The 22,547-nt window shown below is 41.7% G+C and overlaps 1 protein-coding gene across 5 annotated transcripts in view; it reads left to right on the forward strand.

Moving 5' to 3' along the window:
• The window catches only part of PIGG (phosphatidylinositol glycan anchor biosynthesis class G (EMM blood group)), a 101,117-nt gene that overhangs the window by 30,363 nt on the left and 48,207 nt on the right, over positions 1-22,547 (forward strand). For 4 of the 5 annotated variants that reach the window (XM_074994570.1, XM_074994571.1, XM_074994573.1 and 1 more), the window contains exons 7-9: positions 9,187-9,404; positions 10,895-11,176; positions 18,260-18,714. In XM_074994570.1, the coding sequence (XP_074850671.1) occupies positions 9,187-9,404; positions 10,895-11,176; positions 18,260-18,714 (955 nt within the window). Of the gene's footprint in view, positions 1-1,729; positions 2,385-9,186; positions 9,405-10,894; positions 11,177-18,259; positions 18,715-22,547 lie in introns of those variants that run through there. The other variant, XM_074994574.1, reaches the window with a different exon arrangement.

Below are 22,547 nucleotides of genomic sequence, written 5' to 3' on the forward strand. Positions count from 1 at the left end.
ATCTTTAGATCAAAAGGGGTTGGAGCTGGATGCATTAGATATAAATGGTTTTAACAGCATTAAAATAATCACTCGTATCTTGGCTTTCAGTGAGAAGCTGAAGCTCATTTAATTTGTCATCTGTTCTTCATGACAATTCTTTTCTGGCTCTTCACCTTTGCTCGTTGATTAACTGACTTCTTTAGCCCAGGTTTGCTGCTTTTATGCCTGACACAAAAGGCCTTGTGTTTGTAATCTGTTTGTAGAATAATGTGCTGTCAACTGCGATATTGTGCCCTACACTGGTTATTTCACTTTAAAGATGAATGAGTATGAAAAGTATGTGCTATAGTGAGATGGCTGGGAGAGTGGGGTACACAGGTACAGTCAGTCCTGCGCTAACAGGAGCAGTATGCAAGTGTTATCAATCTTCATCTGTGTAAATTGGTACACTTTTAATGAACAATATAGTGAAAGTAGATTCGGAACGTTCAATAGTATTGTATGAGCAAAGACATTCTCACAGCTTTACTTTGTCGTATAGGCATATAAATAACGTGTTGAAGAAGAAAGAAATGTTCAAGCTCAAATCAAGTTTCAGGTTCGCTATAGTAAAATGTTAAATGAAAATTCTGAAACTGTCCTGGGGAGTGAATCACTTTGAGAAGAAGAATTAATAGAAACTGACGTAAGAGTAATGGAGTGGCCTCTTTTGGAAGAGGCAACTCCAGGCAGTTGATAAAGGACTCTGAAAATGGATTGTCAAAATGGGAAAACCAGAACACAGACTGCAAGGGGCAATAGGTAGACCTAAACATATGGTTTGGAGTAACTTCTTGAATGGAAAGATAACTGTAGGTTGGTGGTACACACGAAAGCTCCCTTGCCAAAGTGTGCATGTAACGAACGACACAAAGTTGATTGTTTCTGTGAAATGCAAATAATTGTGGGAAAAGTGCTAGCTTGCTTAAAGCACAATTGTGTTTGCTGCAATAGTGAGTTACATTTTAGGTCTAAAACTAATATGAAACTCTTCAATGAATGGCTAATATTGGTTTTGTTCTGGGTTTGTGGATTAAGTGGAAACATGTTTTATTGAAGTCACTTTTTATATACCCATCACTTGATTAGATCTGCCCCATTTACAATTGATACCAGCTATCACGGGACCCTAGGAGCTGTTTTAGCAGCTTCAGGTCAGCCAGATGCCAGGGAAGAGGAGCCATACTTATGTTTTAGCCTGAGAGGAAGCCTTGGATCCTGGCATAGGTCTGTGCCAACAAATACTTACCTATGTTTGCAAAACCACAGACTCAAAAGACTGGAAGGGACCTTGAGAGGTCTTCTGGTCTAGTCCCCTGTGCTCACAGCAGGACGAAGTATTAGCTAGTCCATCCTAAACAGGTGTATCTCTAACTGGCTGTTAAAAAAATTGCCAGTGACAGAGATGCCACAGCTTCCCTCTGCAGTTTCCTCTAGTTCTTAACTCTTCTGACAGTTGGGAAGTTGTTCCTTGTTTCCAACTTAAACCACCCTTGCTCCATGTTACGCCCATTGCTGCTTTTCCTTTCCTCAGACGTTGAGAACAACGTACATCTCTGTTCCTCCTAACAACCTTTGATGTATTGAAAACTGTTCTCTTCTCTTCTCCAAAATAAAGAAACCCAGTCTTTTTGGTCACCTCTCATAAGCCACGTTTTCAAGACCTTGAATGATTTTTTTTTCCTGTGTTTCTCTGATTTGTCCACAGCTTTTCAGAAATTTGGCACTCAGCTCGAGGCACAGTATTCCAGCTGAGGCCTAAGCAGCATGGAGTAAAGTGGAAGAACTACTCCTCATGTCTTGCTTGCAACACACCTGCTAATAGATCCCAGAGTGATGTTTGTGTTTTGGCAACAGTAACATTGCTGACTCATGTGTAGCTTGTGATCCACTACGACCCTCAGAGGGTCTCTTTCTGCACTACTCCTTCCTAGACAGTCATTTCCCATTTTGTCACGGGGACAGCTGATTGTGTGAGGCAGCTTTTGACCAATGGAGCAGAATGAGGGTACCCAAAGTGGTGGAAGATGTGGCCAGTGAGTACTGCTTTGTTACACCTGATAAGCAGAGATAATCTTGGCCTAGATTCCTTGCAGACATTGTTCCTCCCTAAATAAAAAAGGCTGCTTCAACTCAGAGGCTTGTGTCCTTAATGAGGCCCTGGTGTAGGACCCTTCCTCCCAACTGACAGCTTATGAACTTCCCTGGGGGACAGAATTCTAGCTTTCTCTGGAGGAGTTTGCTAGTTCCTGCCTCCCATTTTTGGTTGTGAGGTTCTACATAGGTTTCTATTTGTGCGTGTCACTGAAGTGAAGTTTGAGTGGGGATTTGTGTGGAATGAATAGGACTTCCTCCATGTAAAGACATCAGCAATAACATGGAAAAGGTACAGGAGAATGGAAGACAGGAGCAAAGAGCATGATGACAATGGAGGAGAGCTCAGAGCGGAGAATGAGAATGGGAGGAAATGAGAATGGAAAAAAAGATCCTTTCCATCTTTAATGTAAAAAAACTAAGACTTTGAAACTGTTTCCTGTGATTTACACCATAAAAGTATCTCATAATCTCATGGGGCTTGGTCAAAATCTTTGTGAGCTTTGATTTTTTTAAATAGAAACACAAATGCATTATGTAGTGTTACTTCTGTTACTGTAGGAGAACAGTCTTCCTACTGTCAGGAAATGTAAATGTCCGAGGCAGCTTGTCTAGTGTTTGACTGAGAGTACATAACTCCGAGCCAACATGCACAATTACAGCCACTTTTTTATAAGAACTACCAGTTGGTTGAACCCTGCTCTTTTACCAGGGAATCTGCAAGACATTGGGACACCGAGAACTGCTCATTGGGAGTGCATGTTACAAAATCTAGTGAAATTGAACTTGACATGCTCAGTGGTCTACAACAAACTGAATTCAGCAGGAGTAGCTCAACCGCAAGTGTTTAAGTGACAAGGAAAAAAAAATCTTCATCTGAAAAGGGAGCCCAGTGTCTTTTTAGGTTCTAACCAGGCCAGGACTGCAAATGTAAATATTGACTTATCTCAAAAAATTGACATAAATTGTCTTGTGATTTGGTAATTAAGTCTCCGTGACCCAGATTTTTTTTCAGTGTTTACTTGAACCAATGTCTTCTGCTACTGGATGTCTACCATGGTACTGTTTCTGATGCATTGAATTTATTCTTCTGTCTTTGCTTGAGAAAGCATGGATCACAGAGCCACACAGATATTAACATGTATATTAGTTTAAGTAGTTTCCTTAAAACTGTGTTTTTTTGCAGTTGCCAAATTGTAATTTGAGTCAACTGTTTTTAAAAATACTTTTCTTTGCAATAACAAAGGTGGAGAATTAATGTTGACATTTAAAAAAAAACACAAATATAAATTAGCAATATTGTTCTTAAGCATAAGTTCTCAAATTTACGTTGAAGGTAACTTCCTGCAACCCATGTATCTGTTATAGTTTTATATGAGGAGGAGCTTATTTCTCAACTAAAATACCATTTATTTACAAATTTAAATACCTATGTAGCATATTGTGGGGCTATATAGTAGTGCACTTTGTAGTTTAATATAGAAAACTTGTTTTTCTATATGGGGTATGCCTAAAATGGACTGAAAATAGCATGCTAGATCTGCAGTACTATGAAATGGTATAATATTTGGCTTGGAAAGTTAATTTGCAGATATTAAGTGGGAAGCTCTCACTGGCAAGCTAGGGGATCAGTGTCCATTTCCACAGAATTATTGTCTAAAATTCTAGTCCTTCTGCTTGTGAGGATCAATCTTGACATGCAAACCAATGAAGTGTTTTCTTTCAAATCTGGGAGCAGAGCCCTCCTGTGCTACTGCTGCTCAAAACACTACTAGGAAGCAACAAAGTGAAATAACTAGACCCTGGTTCATATCATTGCTGTTAAGACACATTTGGGCTGCAATGAAACAAGGAATCATGTCAGTTTCCTGCAGATCCTGTTCCAGAATGGTGTGGGCAGTGATTCAGTGGAGAGAAAGGAGTGGTTCCAAAGGATGCTGGTGAAGAAATAGAATCAAGTCTTTTCGTCATTACTTGTAGGTTCCTGGGCCTTTAGTCACCTTTTCTCTGTACTTCTCGCTTCTTGCTGTATCGAGACAATTTGGGCCAAGGGGTAAAGTAAAGAGTCCTTGGAGCAACCAGCACTTATCTGGGCTCATAAGGAGGAAGGAAAAAAGTTTCTTCTCCTTTCCTAACAGCCAGAGATCACATATGCTATACAGGAGCTGACATGAAAGGTGCAGTTCTGGTTATGACACCTAAATACAGTAAACTCTTTCATATCTGGCATTCTGTCTTGTGGAACTCTCAAAGAACTGGCATTTTAACCATAAGTAAATTTTAGTTACATTTTCTGTTAAGTACAGTATAGTGAAAGTAAATACAAATAAATACAGCAAAAGCAGTATAATTTTCCAGTGTACAATACTACTGTTGTTGGTAAATAAAGTACTCTGCATACCTATGTGTTTGTTTCCTAATATATAAGGTTGTTTTTCTTTAGTGTTATGCATTAATAGGTGTAGCTCTCTCTTATCCAGAATATTTGACTATCTGGCAATCTCCCGGTCCAGAAGCTGCCTGATATGAAAGAGTTGTACTCAATTAATCCATATGTGAATATGGTGCTCCAGGAGAAATTAGCAGAGGAAAAGTTTAATATCTTTGTAGTATTGAGTCTCAGACTAGATGAGATATAAATGGAGTTTTGTTTCAGGGTAGAAATGACTGTACACACCACATACTAAAATGGCTGACAACAATAGGAGGATTTTGGATAACATTGTGAAGTCTCAGAAATTTGCCTTAAAATCACTGTAAAAAAGACATGCTATTCCATTTTTGTCATTTAAGTTTCAGTATTAAGTGAAATTTCAAAGTTCAGGCACTCACACAGACTGAATCTGGTCTCTTCTGTTCTCATACATTATTTGTCAATAGATTCTGTTGGCTAGATGAGTGCAGTCAGTTACACTTGTGCAACATTGTCTCCCATAGGTTTGCACAGCTGTAACTGACCAAACTCACTAAACAGTTGTGTTGCCTCACAGGAAAAAGAATTTAGCTCGCTCTTCTAGCCATGGCTCTGCCAGGCTAATGGGAATACAAAGTTGCATTTAAAAAGCAAAGAATCCCAGTCCCTAAAGCAAGCAGATGTGACTGAATGTGTACGAGGAGCAGATGGGCTGAGTGAGTGCCATGTTACCCAGTCGCTCTTGAGATTAAGATTCCAGACACTTCAGTCTTTTATTGACTGGTGTGCGAGCAGTTTGTACTGGATGTGCTAGTTTGAATTGTAACAACTGAAATAAATTTAAGCTGCAATTATCTGTAATCTTAGAATATAGCCCCCCAAAATACTATAGGTGTAGTTCTCAGTTTCACAACTATTGGAAGCTCTACAAACATCTTTAAAAGGATTTTGGTGAGACCCCTGTGAGTAGGAAAAAGACCTTTAAAGTCTCACAGTCAAAACTGCAAACATTAAAGGAACTCTGTTTTGAAATGCGACTGTATCAGAGAGCACTGGGCAACCTTAGTGCCTAGCAACTGGGGGCCACCTGAACAGTTTACAGTAGGCTAGTGTGTGGTAGATTTGCATTCCAGGTTGCAGTGCACTAATCGTTTGTGTAGACGAGCCCTTATTTGTTTATTATTAATGCCACAAATATTGCTGTTAAGCTCAACTGAAATATTCAGATGATGTTTGTGATACTATATGTGTGTGTGTGTGTGTGTGCGTGTGCTGTGTGTGTGCGTGCACGCACACATGTAACTTGCTTGAAACAAAATCAGATGTAACAGAATAAACTAGATGATTTCCATTCTAGAATATGAAGAAAAACTGGTTTTGTATGGAGTTGGTTAAAATCTAGAGGTAGAGAAGATGGTGGCACTATAGTCCTCAGGGGGACTATTAAGACTCTTATTTAGATACTGAGAGAGGGTAAATGCATTTCTGCAACAGAAAAATTAGCAGTTACCTTCTGAGCACCAGGGAAGGTAAGTTGTGGAACAAAAGATGCTCCATTCTCTCTGTGGAAGTATTTTGTCTTTGCAAATAATCAAATATTTCTTCTTCCAGTCACTTCAGCCCTTGCAATTTTGGGAGGTAATTGAACTCTGTGTCAGCTTAAAGTAAGGTTTGAGATAACTATTGAGTGAGTCTTGAAAGCACACTCTTAACAAGAAAAACTACCGGGAGCTGGAAAAACATTTGACACTTAACAGCCTGAAGGCTAAGATGTTACTGGCCAATGTGGGGTAAAATTGTCTTGTCACACAATTCAAATGTCTTCTCAAATGACAAAGATGTATTTTTCCTTGTGTCCTGCTCGCCCTGAGCTGAACTTACACCAATCAGCTTCACATTATAAATACAGTACTCTAAAAACATAAATAAGGGAAGTACTAACTTTTTACTCTTCCTGTCTTTACTCCACTTTGTCTATTCTGGTCTGGAGGTTCCAACAGATTATACAGGGCCTGGTACAGAGGTTCCGCAAATACAGTAGACCCCTGACTAATGCATAGGTTGCATTCCTGGGCAACCATGCATAACTCAAATTTCACTTAAGTTGAAACCAGCTAGGGGAGGGGTCCTGCTGCCTTCAGATCCCCCAGTCCTGGCTGCTCCTGGCTCCCTGCTTCTGTGCTGCTATTTGCTATTTCCTTCACCTTTCACTGTTCCATTTTTAGCAGTAATGCAAGAGGCCCACAAGGTCATACTCTGTAAGATGTTAGCTTGAGCTAAATAGGTGTGGGGGTCTTGACAGTTCCAGATGGATGCAGATAAGACGAGTGCGTCTACATTCCCAGACTTGAGTTTAGCTTGTTTGCAGCATTTTTGTATCTTATGTGGTGCCAAGATGCTATGGCCTGCGGATTAACTATCCTGTTTATGGCACAATGAAAGTTAAGATTACTGCGACTATTAGGTGCTGTCTTTCCCCAAATACCCATTTTTGGAGGTTGTTAGTGCTGTTCCTCAATCAAGTATGTGCACCATCGAAATCTTGGGGTGTGAAGTCCTAGTTTTGACTTTGAAAGGTTGGGCTAGAGTGACATAAGGCAATATCTAACCCCCCAAGACCAAGGGGGTCTGCAGCTTCTCTTTCTTTCCTCTACTTCTCCTCTTCTGCTTACTCATTTTCCTGCTCATTTTATTTTACTAGTACTAGTGTTTTTAAAGTTTTTCTCTGATCTGACACTGTCTCACGTCTCCCCACCTTCAGACTGAGGCCAGTCCTTCAACTCCTTGCTTCCATTAAGAGGGAGTGTGATTATGGTGTTAGCCTAGGCATATTTGTACTTGTATACTAATTTTATGTAACTGATCAAAGTGAATTAATCTGTTCATAACCATTCTAGATATTTGATTGTAAACTCCATTAAATGTAGTAAATTCTGTGCTATTATATCATTTGCAGTGTTCATACAATTCCTGTAGGTCCTGCAACCTTCCTCCAGATGAGAGCTCTTATAGCGGCTCATAGCTGTGTGGAGGGCAAACCTAGAGATTCTTAGGTCAGATTGGTGAGCTGTTATAACAATAATCCTGCCAAAATTCCCATCCCTCGGTCAACAGTGTTCCAGTTCAAGGTCCTAGGTATAAGGCCATTGACATATCATTCCTGATTTGCTTTACACTATCAAAACAAAAAAGCAGTTGCTTTGATAGTATATCGACTAGCATGGCTCCCTCTCTGTTACTGATTTGCTTTAGTGTGTTTTTTGTTCCTCTGTCCTTTCTGTCTCTCTTTTCGTTAAGGCTTTGAAAATGCATGTTTTCCTGGCAGTGCTTGGACAAAGCCAGTTTCTGAAAACTGCCCCTAAAGCAATTTTGTTGGGTATTTGTTGCTGAAGTTTTTCCCTTCAACACATGAATCTGCTGAAATTTGTCTTTGATACTAGCTAGTGTCAAATGAAGTTTGGCCTCTTTAGTTTATCCAACAGGCATTTAGGAGAGGATTACAGATTAGTAAGTACCTACTTGGGTAGAAGACATCATAGAGGGCTCTTTTCATAACAAGATTAAGCTGATGAATGCTGAAGCTAAGAAATCGTAGACTAAAATAAAGTAATAAATCATTTAAAGCAGTTTATGTAGGGATGTGGTAGCTTGTGTCACTTGAAGTCTTCAAATCCAGATGAACTCACTCTCCAAAAGATGTGCCCCAGATCAACAAGCAATGATAGATGGAATGCAGGGGCAATTTAGTGAATTTCTTTGGCCTGTGTTGTACATGCTGTCAGACTCTTTAATCATCATTCTTCCCTTTCCATAGACTCAGACATGACTGCCAGACTGAAGTCTCCTGGTGTTGGATGTCTTGGCTACTGTAGTTTCCTGAATAGCATTTTCCTTAAAAACAGGCTTTTTCAGTGAAACGATAACGTTAAAATTGATTAATTCCAGTAGAGAACTTTTCAGAAGTCTAGCATTTTGGGAATCAGTTTATTAAAGGGACCTGATTCTCAGATGTGCTGAAAATCAAGCCACTTGCAGCATTTCATGTTGAAAGTGGGGCATGCAGAATTACATCTGAGATTATTGACCGCATGATGTAACAGTTTATGTTTCTAATTGAATTTTATTTGCTTCTATTAGGTGAAATTGCAAAAATGTTTGTGTTGGGGACTTGATTGCAGAGAGCAGAGGGAGATGCTGCAAAAAGATTGAATGGCTGTATGTTCCTGAGTTAGTGGCAAATTGAGTCTATCGATTTCAACAGTTTCACATTTTATTGGTACTAGTAAGAAAGTATATGGGGAGAAAAACATATTAAAGGGAGTTCTTTACAGGGGTGCAGTCTAATATTAGTCTCACAGTACCTGTATCAATTTCTGAATGAAAGGCTTGCTTGCCCTGTGTTCTTTTCAACTTGGAGGGCTTTATTGTGTCCTTGTTCAGGGACTAGTTGTTGTTCTGGGTAACTACTGCACTGTGGACTTGATTGTGTCTCGAAGTTTTGTGTCTTTCTCAGAGTGAAATTACAGTTGTTTTAGTTCCTGAAGCCAGGCTTTCCTGAAAGTCTAAAAATACAATCAGGGCTCAGATAATTTCTAATTGACAAACTTTTTTTTTTTTTTTTGTTTTTTTTCCCTCTCCTGCCGTCTCTTTCTGAGTAGATCCTGGATTTGAGCATTTTAAGATAGCAGAAAAATCCCATGGGAATTGGATCAAGCTCTACCTAGAGGGAAATAATTCAGAAGTTCTCTTAAACCTTGGCAAAAAGGTCCTTAAGCAATATTTAGAAGCTCTGAAGATCTTGAGTTCTTCAGTCAGCAAGCAAGTGGCGCAGTACGACATGTATTCGATGATGGTGGGGACTGTGATAGTGCTGGAGGTAAGAATTGATAAGAAGAGGAATGAGAGTTTATGACATCATTGTCAGTGCTGCAGTGTCGGCCCTTGACCCAGGAGGTCCCTTCCCGTTTTGTTTTCTTGTGAATTCACATCTTGTTATGAAGAGGCTGAGAGCAGAAATGTTCAATTTGTGATGTTTTGACTACATAGCGTGGTTCGAAGAATCATTAATGCTGCAAATGGACTTTTTTAAACTCTTTTCTATTGAAAGATGAAGCACAATGTTTTAATACACCAACGTTATTTTGCAGGCTAAGTGTTGGGAAGCATTTGGTATAGTCAATTTAGTTTGTTCTCTATTTTGATATTTACAGTATGGACAAATGTGCTCCAATTTAAATGGCCCTTGTATTCACTGGCCCTAATGTTCTTCTAATGTCCCTCTCAGTATAATTTCCTAAGTCTTTTAAAAAAAAAAATCCACAGATCCTGTGCCACTGGCCTATCCAGTCCCCTCCAGCCTGTCCCCCCGCCTCCCTCTCTCTCTCTCCAGCATCTCATGCCTCTGCATTGGGTGGCATCCTCTTCTGGTGCCAATATGACAATAAGGAGTTGTATTGAGAATGCAGGACAGAGCTTTTAGTTCTTGTGCTTAGTGCTACAACAGTCCCTGCTGCTAAGAGGCCCAGTTGCAGAGAGTGTTCTGAGATAGGGTGATCATCCGTCCCGTTTTCACTGGGACAGGCCTGTGTTTCAGGCAGGTGTCCAGGCTTTTTTTTAACAAAAGGGATAATTGTCCTGTATGTTCACTGCCCCGCTGAGCTACCTTTCCCCAAGTCAGGGCAGCTACAGCCACAGGTAAAAGGAGTCAGGAGCTGGCTGGACAGCACATGCAGCATGTGCTGACTGGCCAGGTATGCAGGCAGCAGCAGGATAGGGAGCCAGGGCCCTACTATAGGGTAATGCAGGGTATGGTGGGGGCGGCGGGGGTATAGTTCTCACCCCCCCGTTCATTGCTTAAGGTAAGGGGACCTGGCACCTCTGAAGCTCTGTATAACAATGACCTGGGGCATGAGGCTGACTAGTACATGTGCACAGGCTGAACGGGAATTGCTATGAGAAGTCTCCATTCAAAGGCACAGGGGGCACAAGCTCCCATAGGGGACACATCTCCAAGCAAAACAGTTACTGCACAGGGTGAGTTTTTTAACCCATCGTACCATATTTTGCAAGCCGTTCCAGCACAGGAACGCCGTTGAAATCGGCGAGAGTTCTGCATGCTGACGGCGTGGAGGATTTCTGTATGTCGCTTTAAAAACCCCAAAGTACATAAGTGTGCGCTTCAGTTACAAATAGCATAAAACTTTCTCCTCTGACATGTGCTTTTCATCATGCCCAACCTTGTTACAAAATGTATTTATTAGCAATGCACTATGAAAATCTGCGCTGTTATCCTCTGAACGTTTGCTCTGTTCTGTAGTTTGGAATCTCTCTCGTGGCAGTCCCAATATCGTTTGCTCTTTCTTGTAGGTTCTGCTGCTGCTGCTTCTCAGCACGCCGAAAGCACTGAGCAGCAGGGCTGAATTTGAAGTGCCACTTTCCTCTCCGCTGTTTTCGCTGCTGTTTTACTTGCTGTGCCTGGTGCTCTGTGCCGTTCATGTAATTGTGTGCACATCGGCGGAAAGCTCATGCTATTTCTGCAGTATATCATGGCTAATGGCAGTTGGAGTGATGGTGCTGGTTTCTGCACTTACGTGTGTAATTTTATCCACCTTTGGAAAGATGCTTGAGAATCCCAAACGTCCGGCTAAGGTGAGATCACTCCTTGAATATAGTTGAAGCCTTTTGCTGTTTATGCTGTATTCTCAAAAACAGCCTTCTCTGAATTGCTGGTGTACGCCAAAGGCACAGCATAATTTGAACCCTCTTAACCAGAGTGAAATAGAATATAGTCACTCTGGCATCACACTGATTACTGTAATGAAGATTATAAAAAATGTTCATTTTCACATTACTTTAAGAAATGTTCTACTAAGTCCTGTGGCACCTTATAGACTAACAGATATTTTGGAGCATAAGCTTCCGTGGGCAAAGACCCGCTTTGTCAGATGCATGAGTGGGGGCGTTGTTTGAAGCAGGTCTTTGCCTATGAAAGCTTATGCTCCAAAATATCTGTTAGTCTATAACGTGCCACAGGACGACTTGTTGTTTTTGAAGATAGAGGCTGACTTGGCCACCTCTCTGATACTTGTTCTTCTAAGTGTAATTTTACATTTGATTGATTTAGATCAGAAACTGCTAAGCAGGACACAAGTTACATGCCTCTTATGCTAAGACCATTGCACATATAACTAAAGCACTACGGGTGATACTAGAATACCGGTCACTGAAGATACATGGTCATATTCTCTAGATACTTGGCCATGACAACACACAGAATGAAACAGTTGAGTTTCATAAAATTAAACTCTTGATATGGTTTTAAAACCTCTGCCCTATGTAAGAATTCTTGCCTCTCCTCACCAGGTGCTAACAATGGAAAATTCAGTTTTATGCAGAAACTGTATTGTCTCCCTTACTGCCTTGATTGGGAAATGAATCATTGGATTTCTGGTATGTTAATGGGCTAGCTTAACTTCCTGGTGCCAAACAGCAAATACTTGTTAAAATAATGAACCAAGGGTCTCAAACACATGGCCCATGGACCTTCTGTGCCTGGAGCAGTTGTACAATTTGGCCTGGGAGACCCAGCAGTGGGAGACACTGTCCATTCCTGCCCCCCAAATCCCACCTCTTCCTGCCCCCGCCCCCCCCTTCCCCGTAGTGCAACCTGTCCCCAGAGGTACGTGGGCATCAAGAATTACTGGTGGGCATGGCACTTCCTGTGGTGGTGGGAGCCACGTGGAAGCATATGTGCACATACCTGAGTTAGCTTTAATTTAGCTAGCATGGTATCAATAGCAGCGAAGCTGTGGCAGCACAGACTGGCTGCCCGTGTAACTAGCACTCAGGGGGCCTGGATGGGCTTCAGCACAGGTGTGGGTGCTGTTGACAGGCATGCTGGATGAAAACTAGCTCTGGTATGGCTGCACATGCTTCATTCCTGTCTCAGCTGCAGGAGCTTAGACAGATACTTTTAATTGAAATATATAAAGATGAATTGCTAGAGGGATACGTGAGTAGATGTGAATTACAAGTCATTTCCTTTTTTCCTTGCACTACAATATCACGCAGGCTCTCAGGTTGGGGAGCAGGGTGTGGAATGTGTTCTGGGGAGGCATGGGAAGCTTTTGGAGAAATGAAAGCTTCCAGCACACACTTTTCTTCATAGCAGTGAAAATCTAGCAAAGCTGATTCCACCACACATCTGTAGGTGGTCTACTTCCATTGCGATGAAATTGTACATTTTTGGGTGGGTGGATAAGGGCATAAAAAACCAAACTTTTGGACGTGTTCCTCGTTTTGTATTCTGTGCCGCTCTTACTGCTGTGCTGCAGCTGCTGACAGCAGCGTTGCCCTTAGAGCTGGCACCTGGCCAGCCACTACCTGTCTCCACTCTGCCTTCAGAGCTGGGTGGCTGGAGGGCAGATCCAAGGACTAGGTGGCAGCACAGAAGTAAGGATGGAAGTATCTCACTGGTTTTAATATTTACTGAGGGTTGCATATTTTTAACTTATAATGGCTATATATTAGTGTGTGGTGTGAGTGGAGAGCATAAATCCTACAGACCCAAAGAAATGAATGAAGCAAGTTTGAGAATCACTGTAATATCTGATCTCAGGATTCTGGGCCTTTATGGCAGGAGCTGAGATGATATCTCAAATAGTTAAGGAGCAGGGAAAGCTGTTTTTTTCCAATCTGCGTTTGATGTTGCTAGTGTAGAGTGTAAAATGCATGTCTTATCAAATTGAATAAATCCTTCCCAATTTATACTTTACTGTACAAATATACACTTCAAAATGTATTCAAGACTCTGTCAGCCTCTTCAGGTCTTTAATATAGTATACTACCCTTAATATGTTTTTCCCGGTTCTGAATGTAGGAGTGGATTATCAGGTTCATGAATTTTCTGCAGACCATAATTCTCTAGGCTGCATTAACATCTGCTTCCTGGATGCCATAAATAACTTTTAATTGCTACATCTTTTCACAATCATTCCCACCCTCAGTGACATGTAAGGCTTTAAATAGTGCTGGTGTCCTTTATAAATCCTAAGAAATCTTCAAAACGTTACTTCATTTGGGTAGTGCCTTAGTGCAGAGTTAGTGGATTGTTTTGAAGCATAATATGGTTATTGTTTGCAATCATGTTTTTTTAAACCTTTTAAAAATGGGGCAACCTAAGAAAGGGACATTTTGAAGGGCTCAGAATGCAGCATCTCTGGAGTATTACTCTCAATAATTTTTGCCTTCTGCTTAATTTTTATTGGTTCCCCCATGTGGTACTGTTTACCTCCTGTTTAATTACGGAAGTTTGAATGAGATGGTGCAGTGATTTGGTGGCTTTCAAATGTGCTCCCAGCATGCCAAAAATGTTATTGGGAACAATTGTAATCAGTGCTGTTCTGTCCCATGGAAGGCAGCACAGCTGGAAATCAAGATTAGCTCGCTTTGTGTCCAACCTAGCAAAAGTCAAGAAAATGGCTCTAGGAATGTTAGACTCTATCAGCAAACCCAAAACCTTATTTCCAGTCTGAGAAGTGACTGAGTGAAAATTAGGTAAGTGTTTAGTCGCTAATATTTTGATAACGGAAAAGCCGTCTTAGCTGAACTACTACCACCCCACGAGTGTCTGTGACAGCTTTCTTCTTCTGCCCCAAGTACTAACAAATTCTAATTCAGTTGCAGGGCCCTGTGCATCCCATTGTTTAAGTTCTAGTTATACCTATTAATCTAGTTGTAGCAAGAGAAATATTCTGTGATAATTGAGGCTGTTATTTGGGCTGCAGTTTTTTTTTTAAACTGTTCATGGTGATGCCCAAATGAGAGAGAACCCAGCATTACCTGCAGGTACTAGGTTGCCTTTACAATATCCATATTCATAAGTGAAGGGTTCCATACCCCTATTTGCTTGACTCAGAGAAGGTGTCAGTCCTCTAAGATGTTGAGGAATTAAGGAGGTGTTGAATATGCTCAGCAGCTTGAAGGATTGAGCCTTAGTTGTGGTAACTCCACAAGGCTTTTGTGACATCCATTTCAGGGTACTCTCCTGAAGTCAGCTGTTGGCACAAACTCCTAAATTTAGTATTACAGGGTATAGCCCTAGTTAACCTTTAATGACGATATTAAAATGAGACACATTGAAATTGTATGTGCTTCCTGTATGAGGGAATGTGAGGTTGATAAGAGATGAGGAGGGTGTGTCAGTAGGAAGAACAGGTCTGTTTGCCAGTGATCCATAGAGAACCCTGTTTGCTGTGCCTGGTGACATAGGTGAACTTCTGTTGTATTCCCTTAGTTCTGTTAGCTATCCATTTCACCATTCCCGCCAGTTATAAAACAAACACACATACCAAAGCTATTCACCATATTTATTTATATACTGTGTCCTTATCTTCTGCCCCATTTTGACTGCTAAACTGTAACCTTTTGAGAACACAAATTATCTTACCTGAATCTGTACAGAGCCCAGCACAAGGAGGCTCCAGCCTTGATCAGGATCTGGAAACATTACCATAATGTGTATTAATAGTCAGAAAAGCCACAAAACATGCCACCAGGATTTATATACATCCTGATCAATTTATTTTTCTTACTGTTTCTTAGATCTTGAAAATGCAGGAGACTTGCTGATATGCAGAGGAATGATGTGGTTACTAGGGTAATTGTTTCTGCAGCCACTTGTTATCAAACTAAACTGCTGCACTGAAACTGTATTGACACGGGCACAGAAATGGAGCACGCTTGGAGTATGAAAACCAGAAACTTTCCCATTAATTTGATTGCTCCCATAAAGTTGGTTTCATGATCTCAAGTGCTACCTGCTACCTGTTTATGTATAGGTTGAAATGTATAACTTGTTACCAAGTTTTACAAGGTAAGCCAATGTTCTTGTCAAAGGCACCTGGGTTGCTGGTCATAACCATAAGGTATGAGTCAGAAATATAGACACATTTTTTGCAAGAGGAAGTGTTAAATCTGTAGAAGACCACACAGAAAGGAGAGTGATGTGATCTGAGGTTCCTCTAGCTTCTAGGGGCACCCAGGTTGGATACCCTAGTCTCTTACTTACAGGCTGTAGAGTACAGAGTTTAATGCTTAGGAGTTGCTGCAATTTAAATCTCTTGTGGTCTAATGACACATGCACATCTGGGTCTCCATGCACTTTCACTCTTCGGCTATTTAGTGCTAATGCTGGTGTAATGTGGGTCTGTTAAATGGGTGAGTAAGTATCAGTGCATTGTCTGTTGGACAGTCTTCAGATTATATGAAGTTCATATCCCTGAGTAGGGCTGTATTTCAGCTGGCAACTCTCATCCCGCTGAAATTTCAATTCTGTAGAATCACATTCAGTAATTTTAATTTGTAAGTGCAGAGGTTTTGGTGTAACGTCCTGCTGTACCCCAAACGATACACACACACTGTCTAGGCTGGTGGTCTGAATTAATGTCTAGTATGTACTTCGCAAGTGTGTCCTTCAGGTACGCCACCTGTCTTGTTTACTCAGCTCATGAACTCCAGGTGGTGAATAACAAAGGCTGCATTTAGGCTTTACGCAGCTTGGTTCCCACAAATCAAAATTCCAGCTCAGACTTAATTAGAAGCTGAGGCTGAACATGTTTATTACCTGCTACCTGTTTATGTATAGGTTGAAATGTATAACTTGTTACCAAGTTTTACAAGGTAAGCCAATGTTCGGCATTTGCATGGAAAGCGTGGAGATAGAGCAGATTATTTTACCCTCATAATGCTATGCTGTCTATTTCTGACATGTGTCTCAGTTGCACATAATAAATATGTCCAGTAGCTACTGTGCAGCAATATCCGAGATTATAACAATACTTTCTGAGTACAGGAGAAAATTATGAGCTTTCTCATACCAGTGTTGAATTGTTTGAAAATTGTTTTTCTGACAGTAACCACTGGAGGATTTGTTCTGTAGGGCAGGCTATTTAAAGTGAGATTATGCAAAACCAAATGTACTGAGCACAGACTAATTCACTTTTAAGTATCGCAGGGCAGAACTGTATGTCTTCCATATAATCCGACTGTCAAATTCACTATTAGATGTGGTCAGTGGTTAGTCTAAATTGCTTGTATCTGTGCAACCCCCCCTTTTTGTTACTTTCTACTTAGAGTAGAAAAACTCGATTTCTGAGCTAAACAGACATGTAACCGTTTCTTCACAGTAGGCCCACTTCTCCACACACTTACTGCCAATGCTTTTAGCAGTGTACTCCATGCAACAGAATATTACATTCTGGACCACCATGTTTAGAGCCAATTACCTGACCATTATTTTAAACCATGTAAAGTAGTACAACAAGCTGTACTGTACGCCTGTACTGTCTGCCCGCTGCCATTCTCCTACTCCTGCGGCTAGTGCTTTTCGCTTGCAGGGGCTGGGGGAGCGCCTTGGGCAGAAGAAGTGGGGGCAGGCAGCCCTCCCCACCAAAAGGATTGTGCTGCACCCCCCCGCCCGCCCTGTCCAAGACTCTGGAGCACGATACAAGGGTCTGGGGTTCGAATTATTGGACCTTAGGGCAGTTGCCCCCTTTGCTCCTCTCTGCCCCAGTTGGCGAGCCTGTGTATTAGGCAGAGTCTTGGAACAAGAGCATTTTATTGGTCTGTATTAAGCTCCTGGATATTCAGTGCTTTTTAAAGTCAGATCACAAGGTCACGTTTGACAGCATGTAGCTAAGAAAATGAATCAACAGAGTATGCAGTCAGAGACCCTTGTTCTTAAATATAAACAATTTGCCATGTTTGGGGTTTGGCTTTAAAATAATCACTTTACTCTCCTTTAAAGTATCAATAGTTCTTATTCGTGATAGGCTATTTCCTTAGCGTATGTCCCAACAGGGAAAAGTACTCAAAATGAAAGTGTAGTTCTAGTAACATTTCTCCCAAAATGCCCATGGGTGTCCTTTGTGCATATATGCCCCTCTCGTCTCAGGCTAGGTCCCTGAATGGGGTTCTGTGTGGTGCTTTGAGCAGAAATTAAAATAATGAAATCAGACCACGGGCATTGTTGTAGCCATATATAGCATGTGAAATAAATCCTTAAACACCCACTGTTTAACAGACTCTTTATCTCAAAATACACAGCCCAGTTTGCATGGTAACAAGGCAGCAAGATGTCAGCAGTAGCTGCTGTTAATTTGAGATGATGTTTTCATTTTGTTAAGCCGAGAACAGATAGAGATCAAGAGTGGTGAGAAAACGGCTGCTTGTTGCTATCTCTGTTCGGTTTTTTGATTACTGCAAGGGTTCTATTTTTAGATTTATTGATGTGCAGCATGAAGGACCTGTTTCATACCCTCTGTCACAAGAATGCAGAGAACCTGAACCCGAAGGATGGGGTGGTGATTATTCAGAGGGAAGTATCAGAGAGGTAGCCGTGTTAATCTGTAGCTTCGAGAACAACAAGAAGCCTCATGGCACCTTATAGACTAACAGATATTCAGAGGGAAGTTGGTTACTGTCAAGAGCTTTACAATGATTTAAAATGGTACAATTAAATGAGTTATTGTGCTAACTCAGTGATTTCCACTAAAATTAATGTTGTTTAAGAGTAAAAGCATAGGAAATGCCATTGAGAAAAATTATGTAATTTCTTTTTTTGGTTAGGATTTGTTGTCACTGAACAAGTAACTGTAAGCGCATTTTAAACATGCTGCAGTAAAAATGTGGTTTTTCAGATTATTTCACCAATGGCACACTTTCTGTTCACAGAATCCAGCTGTCTCCAGTTCCAGCTGGTCAGAACTAGATGTACTGATTTTGGCAGGAACTGTTGGCCATGCTGTGAGCTTGGGAGCAAGTAGCTTTATAGAAGAGGAGCACCAGACCTGGTATTTTCTCATCAATACTCTTTGCCTGGCACTGTGCCAAGAAATTTGCAGACACTACTTTCTGGTGAAAGAAAGTGATCTTCAGCTTCATCCTTTTGGAAAACAAAATTTTGAAGACACTGAAGAAACCACCAAATGTGAGAGTGTTGACATACCATCACGCGACTCAAAACTGGGCAAAGTCACCTCTTTAGGTGGCTTTCTAAAGGGCTCAGAAAAGTGGGTAGGTTTAGCAAGTCCATTGATCATCCTTATTTGCTGCCGGTTACTTCGTTCATTAAATCAGACGGGAGTTCAGTGGGCCCATCGACCTGACTTTGGACATTGGTTGACAAGGTGGGTGTCTGAGCTGGCTGATAGTTGTTGCCTACTTAAAAGTTCATGTCTGTCTTTGTGGTAGCTAAGGGGATGCTGGTTTCATAGTCTATAAATTAAAAAAAAAAAATTGTAAATAGTTGAAGGATTAAGTGTCACAGAGCTTTTGCATTATACTTGTTGGAACAATAGTCCTATGTACCATATTTACCAGCACCAGGTTTAGTGGTTAATGATAGTCCTTAGTATTAACCAGGATTTATAATCTAATTATTGCAAACGTGAAAACATATTTATTAAACCACTGATTTAAAAACAACTAAGTCAACAGTGGAGGGCCATGATATACAGGAACTAGTATATCTTATTTAAAGTAAGACGTTCTATGCATAATTCCTACCTTGACTCAGCAACAATGAAGAATAATGGTGCTTGTTGTGTTTTCTACTTGGTCACAAGAGCTATGTCTGTGGAAGGCAGGAAGGAGAATTTTCTGTAATCTAACACAATAGGGGGTTACATGAGAATTTTGAGGTCTTCCTTGGTAATGATTTTAGGGCTGTTGTAAACCTGGTTTTTCAAATGCCTTCTCTGCATTATTTTAGGTCAATGCAAATTGCAGCAGTTGCTTTTAGTGAAAAGTAACATTAGGAAAATGTTTTAGGGGTCTTGCTGCAATTCAGCAACTAGGTAGGGAAACAGCACTATGTGACCAACCATTGCATCCCACAACACCATTTACACATCTCTGCTGTGCAATGTGAAGAAATGTCCTCACAGCACCTCTTGAGCAGCCCAGGAATGAAAGTGTAATGTATCATTTCTCTGAGCATCTGGCCTCTTGAGACCAGTTTCGTACTGGAAAGCAACACTGAAGGAACATGCATTTGCTGTGACATGCTTGAGTGGTGGAGAGAGTAAATAGGGAGAAACTGGGAGGTTCTGGACTAGCAAATAGATGTTGACTTTTTTTTAGTCAAACTTCTCCATTCTGAGGGTAGTGGAAAGATGAAGGAATGAATGTCAAATGTGTCTTGTAGTCTGAGGTGACATAAAGGGGTCCTCAAGTCCAAGCGTCTGTTTGTAAGATTGGTAATAGATGTTGAGTTAGTTACCGGTTAATAACGCCCTTTTCTTCTGTGGTCTGAAGTATCTTTCTTGTGTCCATACAATGGATCAGTTTGCTCCTGATGTTTGGGGGAGGTACAAGGAGACTTGATATCACACTGCCTCCTTTTCATGACTGTGGAGTTGGGGCACAGTGGTAACCCTTGTGCTACGCTCTGTACCTTCCTGAGGGTTCTGCAGCCACCCATTCCCACAGCAGGGACTGCAGAGACCATCTTGGCAGCTCATGTACCAATAATGAAAACCACAAGGAGTCCTGTGGCACCCTCTAGACTGACAGACTCATTTAGGCATGTGGGCAAAGTCCCACCTTGTGAGCTGCATCTTTGCCCCGGAAAGCTTAGGCCAAGTAAGTCCGTTTGTCTATAAGGTGCCACAGGACTCCTCCTTGTTTTTGCAGATGCAGACTACCATGGCTGCCCCTCTGATACTTACCAGTAATGGATGCTCTTCCAAATGTGAATGCGTGATCCAGCACATCTGCCCACCTTTTTCTTGTCCTCCTCAGCGTCTTACTCTTTCAATGACTGAGGAATTTAGTGGAAGAAACTGAGCAGGGATGGCTGTCATCTCCTGCAGTGGATACCCTGCACTAAGCTCCTACTGTAGTTCAGAGGTGCACAGACACCCACAGCAGCGCTCTGCCCTAATGCTGAATCCCTGCTCCTGGCCTACCGGCAGTGTGGGTGGGGGCAAGCATGCCTTGCACTCACCCTAAGGTGGTGGGCTCTTGTGCCCTTTGAAGTCCTGCTCCTGGTGTTCCAACCTGTCATGCAGGCTGGCAGCACCATTCAGTGTTGTGGTTGCAGTGGGGTTCAGGATTTCTGCAGGTGCAATCAGATACGTGGAGGCTTGCTTAAACTGCCACTGGAACTGAAGCCCGTTGGGGATGTCTTGAAGTTCTGTGAGTAGAAAGGTGTGTGATATCAACAGCTGACGCTTTTCTACAAAGTCCCTGAACCTTAGTGGCTGTGATCTACATCCCATAAGTGTGAACGTGATGCCAACCCAACATTCTTAAAGCACCACACTCGCTAGCAAGTAACCTCTCTTCCTGTTGCTGCTTTACCCTCCAGAAGCCTCTCAGCTACTGGGTGGTGGAGGAAAGAGGCCTTTGGTACCCTCCTTCCCCATCTCTGAGTTGCACTCTTTCTTTTTGGAGGAAACTATCTGAGCAGTAGCAAAGGCGGTGAAGCAGCTGATCTGCAGGCTAAAGAGGACAATACTTCATCAGTTTCCATTTAGACGATTTTCATTTTATTTGTAGCTGGTAAATGCTGGCAGGACCTCCTGCTAAGGTTGCCTGTGTCTTCCTGTTCTAAGACCCTGGATTCAGTTGCTTGTAACTTTGCCAAACTCTAATGTTTTGGGTTGAAATTTTCCATGAAAAGTGTTTGCCTCAGACTGAACTTTTTTTCCCAACATTTCAGCAAAAATAGTCCAGCAGTTTGTTAAAATGAAGTTAGGGGAAAAGTACATTCTGGTGAAATCTAAAAATATGATGACCTCGTGTTAGAAAAATTCTAGTGCCCTCATGTTTTGGAGGAGGGACTTAGAATTTGCAGGGGATGCATTTTGTCATCTCCATGACATCTGCCCATACTTGGCCGGTTTGTAAGCTTCTAAAACATTCCGACAGAGATTTGATAGGCATTAATACTGACCATCTCAAAACATTCCACTTCCAGTGAGCATGCTTCAGCCTCAGGTCCTAAATGTAACCATTGAGTACATGCACCGTCCTGTAGAGCAACTGAAGAGGCTTAGGTGACTTGGAATGACTTTGTGTAATGGCTGTTCCCAGTTGTTCTGGGCAAGGGCATGGCCAGGCACCAGATCTGAACCCTGTCAGTGACTCTGCCCCCTCTAGCACCCAGGTGGTGTGGAGGCGGAAGTGGTCTGATTGAAATTCCAAGGAGCGCAAGCTGGGGGAGCGACTGGAGTAGATTGGAGATGTGGGGCAACTGAAACTTGGGAGTTGGAGTGGGGAGAGTGAGACTGGCTGGTCAAAGGATACAGGGAGCTAGTGGGAAGGGAAGAATGGGATTTGTTGAGCAAGAGGTGGGGCCACGAAGGTGGGAGAGATGGGGGCCTTTGAGTCAGATGACTGGGTAGGTCACTGGGACTGGATCAGGAACTTACAGGAGACAGAGGAGGGACTGGGACTGCTAGGTAACTTGACTGGCCTTAAATAAGGAGACAAGGTGAGCAGGGGGTCTTGTGTTTCATATAATGGATCATTAAAGATGGATTTGTTTAAATACTCTTGTATTTAAGCTAGCAGTAATAGATGGTTATATAAGTAGATTTAGAGAAATAAGTATAAATGAAAACACGAGTGAAACCAAGCTTTTTGGTTGTACTATTTCAGTGTCAGATGTTGTCTCTTACTGTGTACACTTCTCAGTCAAAGTGAAGATCTTCTTTTGCCTGGGAAAAATCCCATCAGCATTTGTAAATAACTTTTTTGGTGTCTTTCCTCTCATGTGAGGTGTGCATTCTGCTCCTGTGGAGAGTAATCAGTTTCTAGCTGGTAGAAATGTACTCCTCTCCATACTGAATGGCCTTCCACCTGCTGTGCTGTGCTCTCATTGCACTTGCATGATTCTCAGGTTGTCCTAGACCTTTTACTGGAAACCTTTCAGCTTTCAGGCTGCGCATCTCCCATTTCACACAGTGGGACCCCAGGATGTGAGCATCCATTAATTTTGCAGTCCCAGTGATAA

Source organism: Carettochelys insculpta, chromosome 5, assembly GCF_033958435.1.
Source record: "Carettochelys insculpta isolate YL-2023 chromosome 5, ASM3395843v1, whole genome shotgun sequence".
NCBI classification, from domain to species: Eukaryota; Metazoa; Chordata; order Testudines; family Carettochelyidae; genus Carettochelys; species Carettochelys insculpta.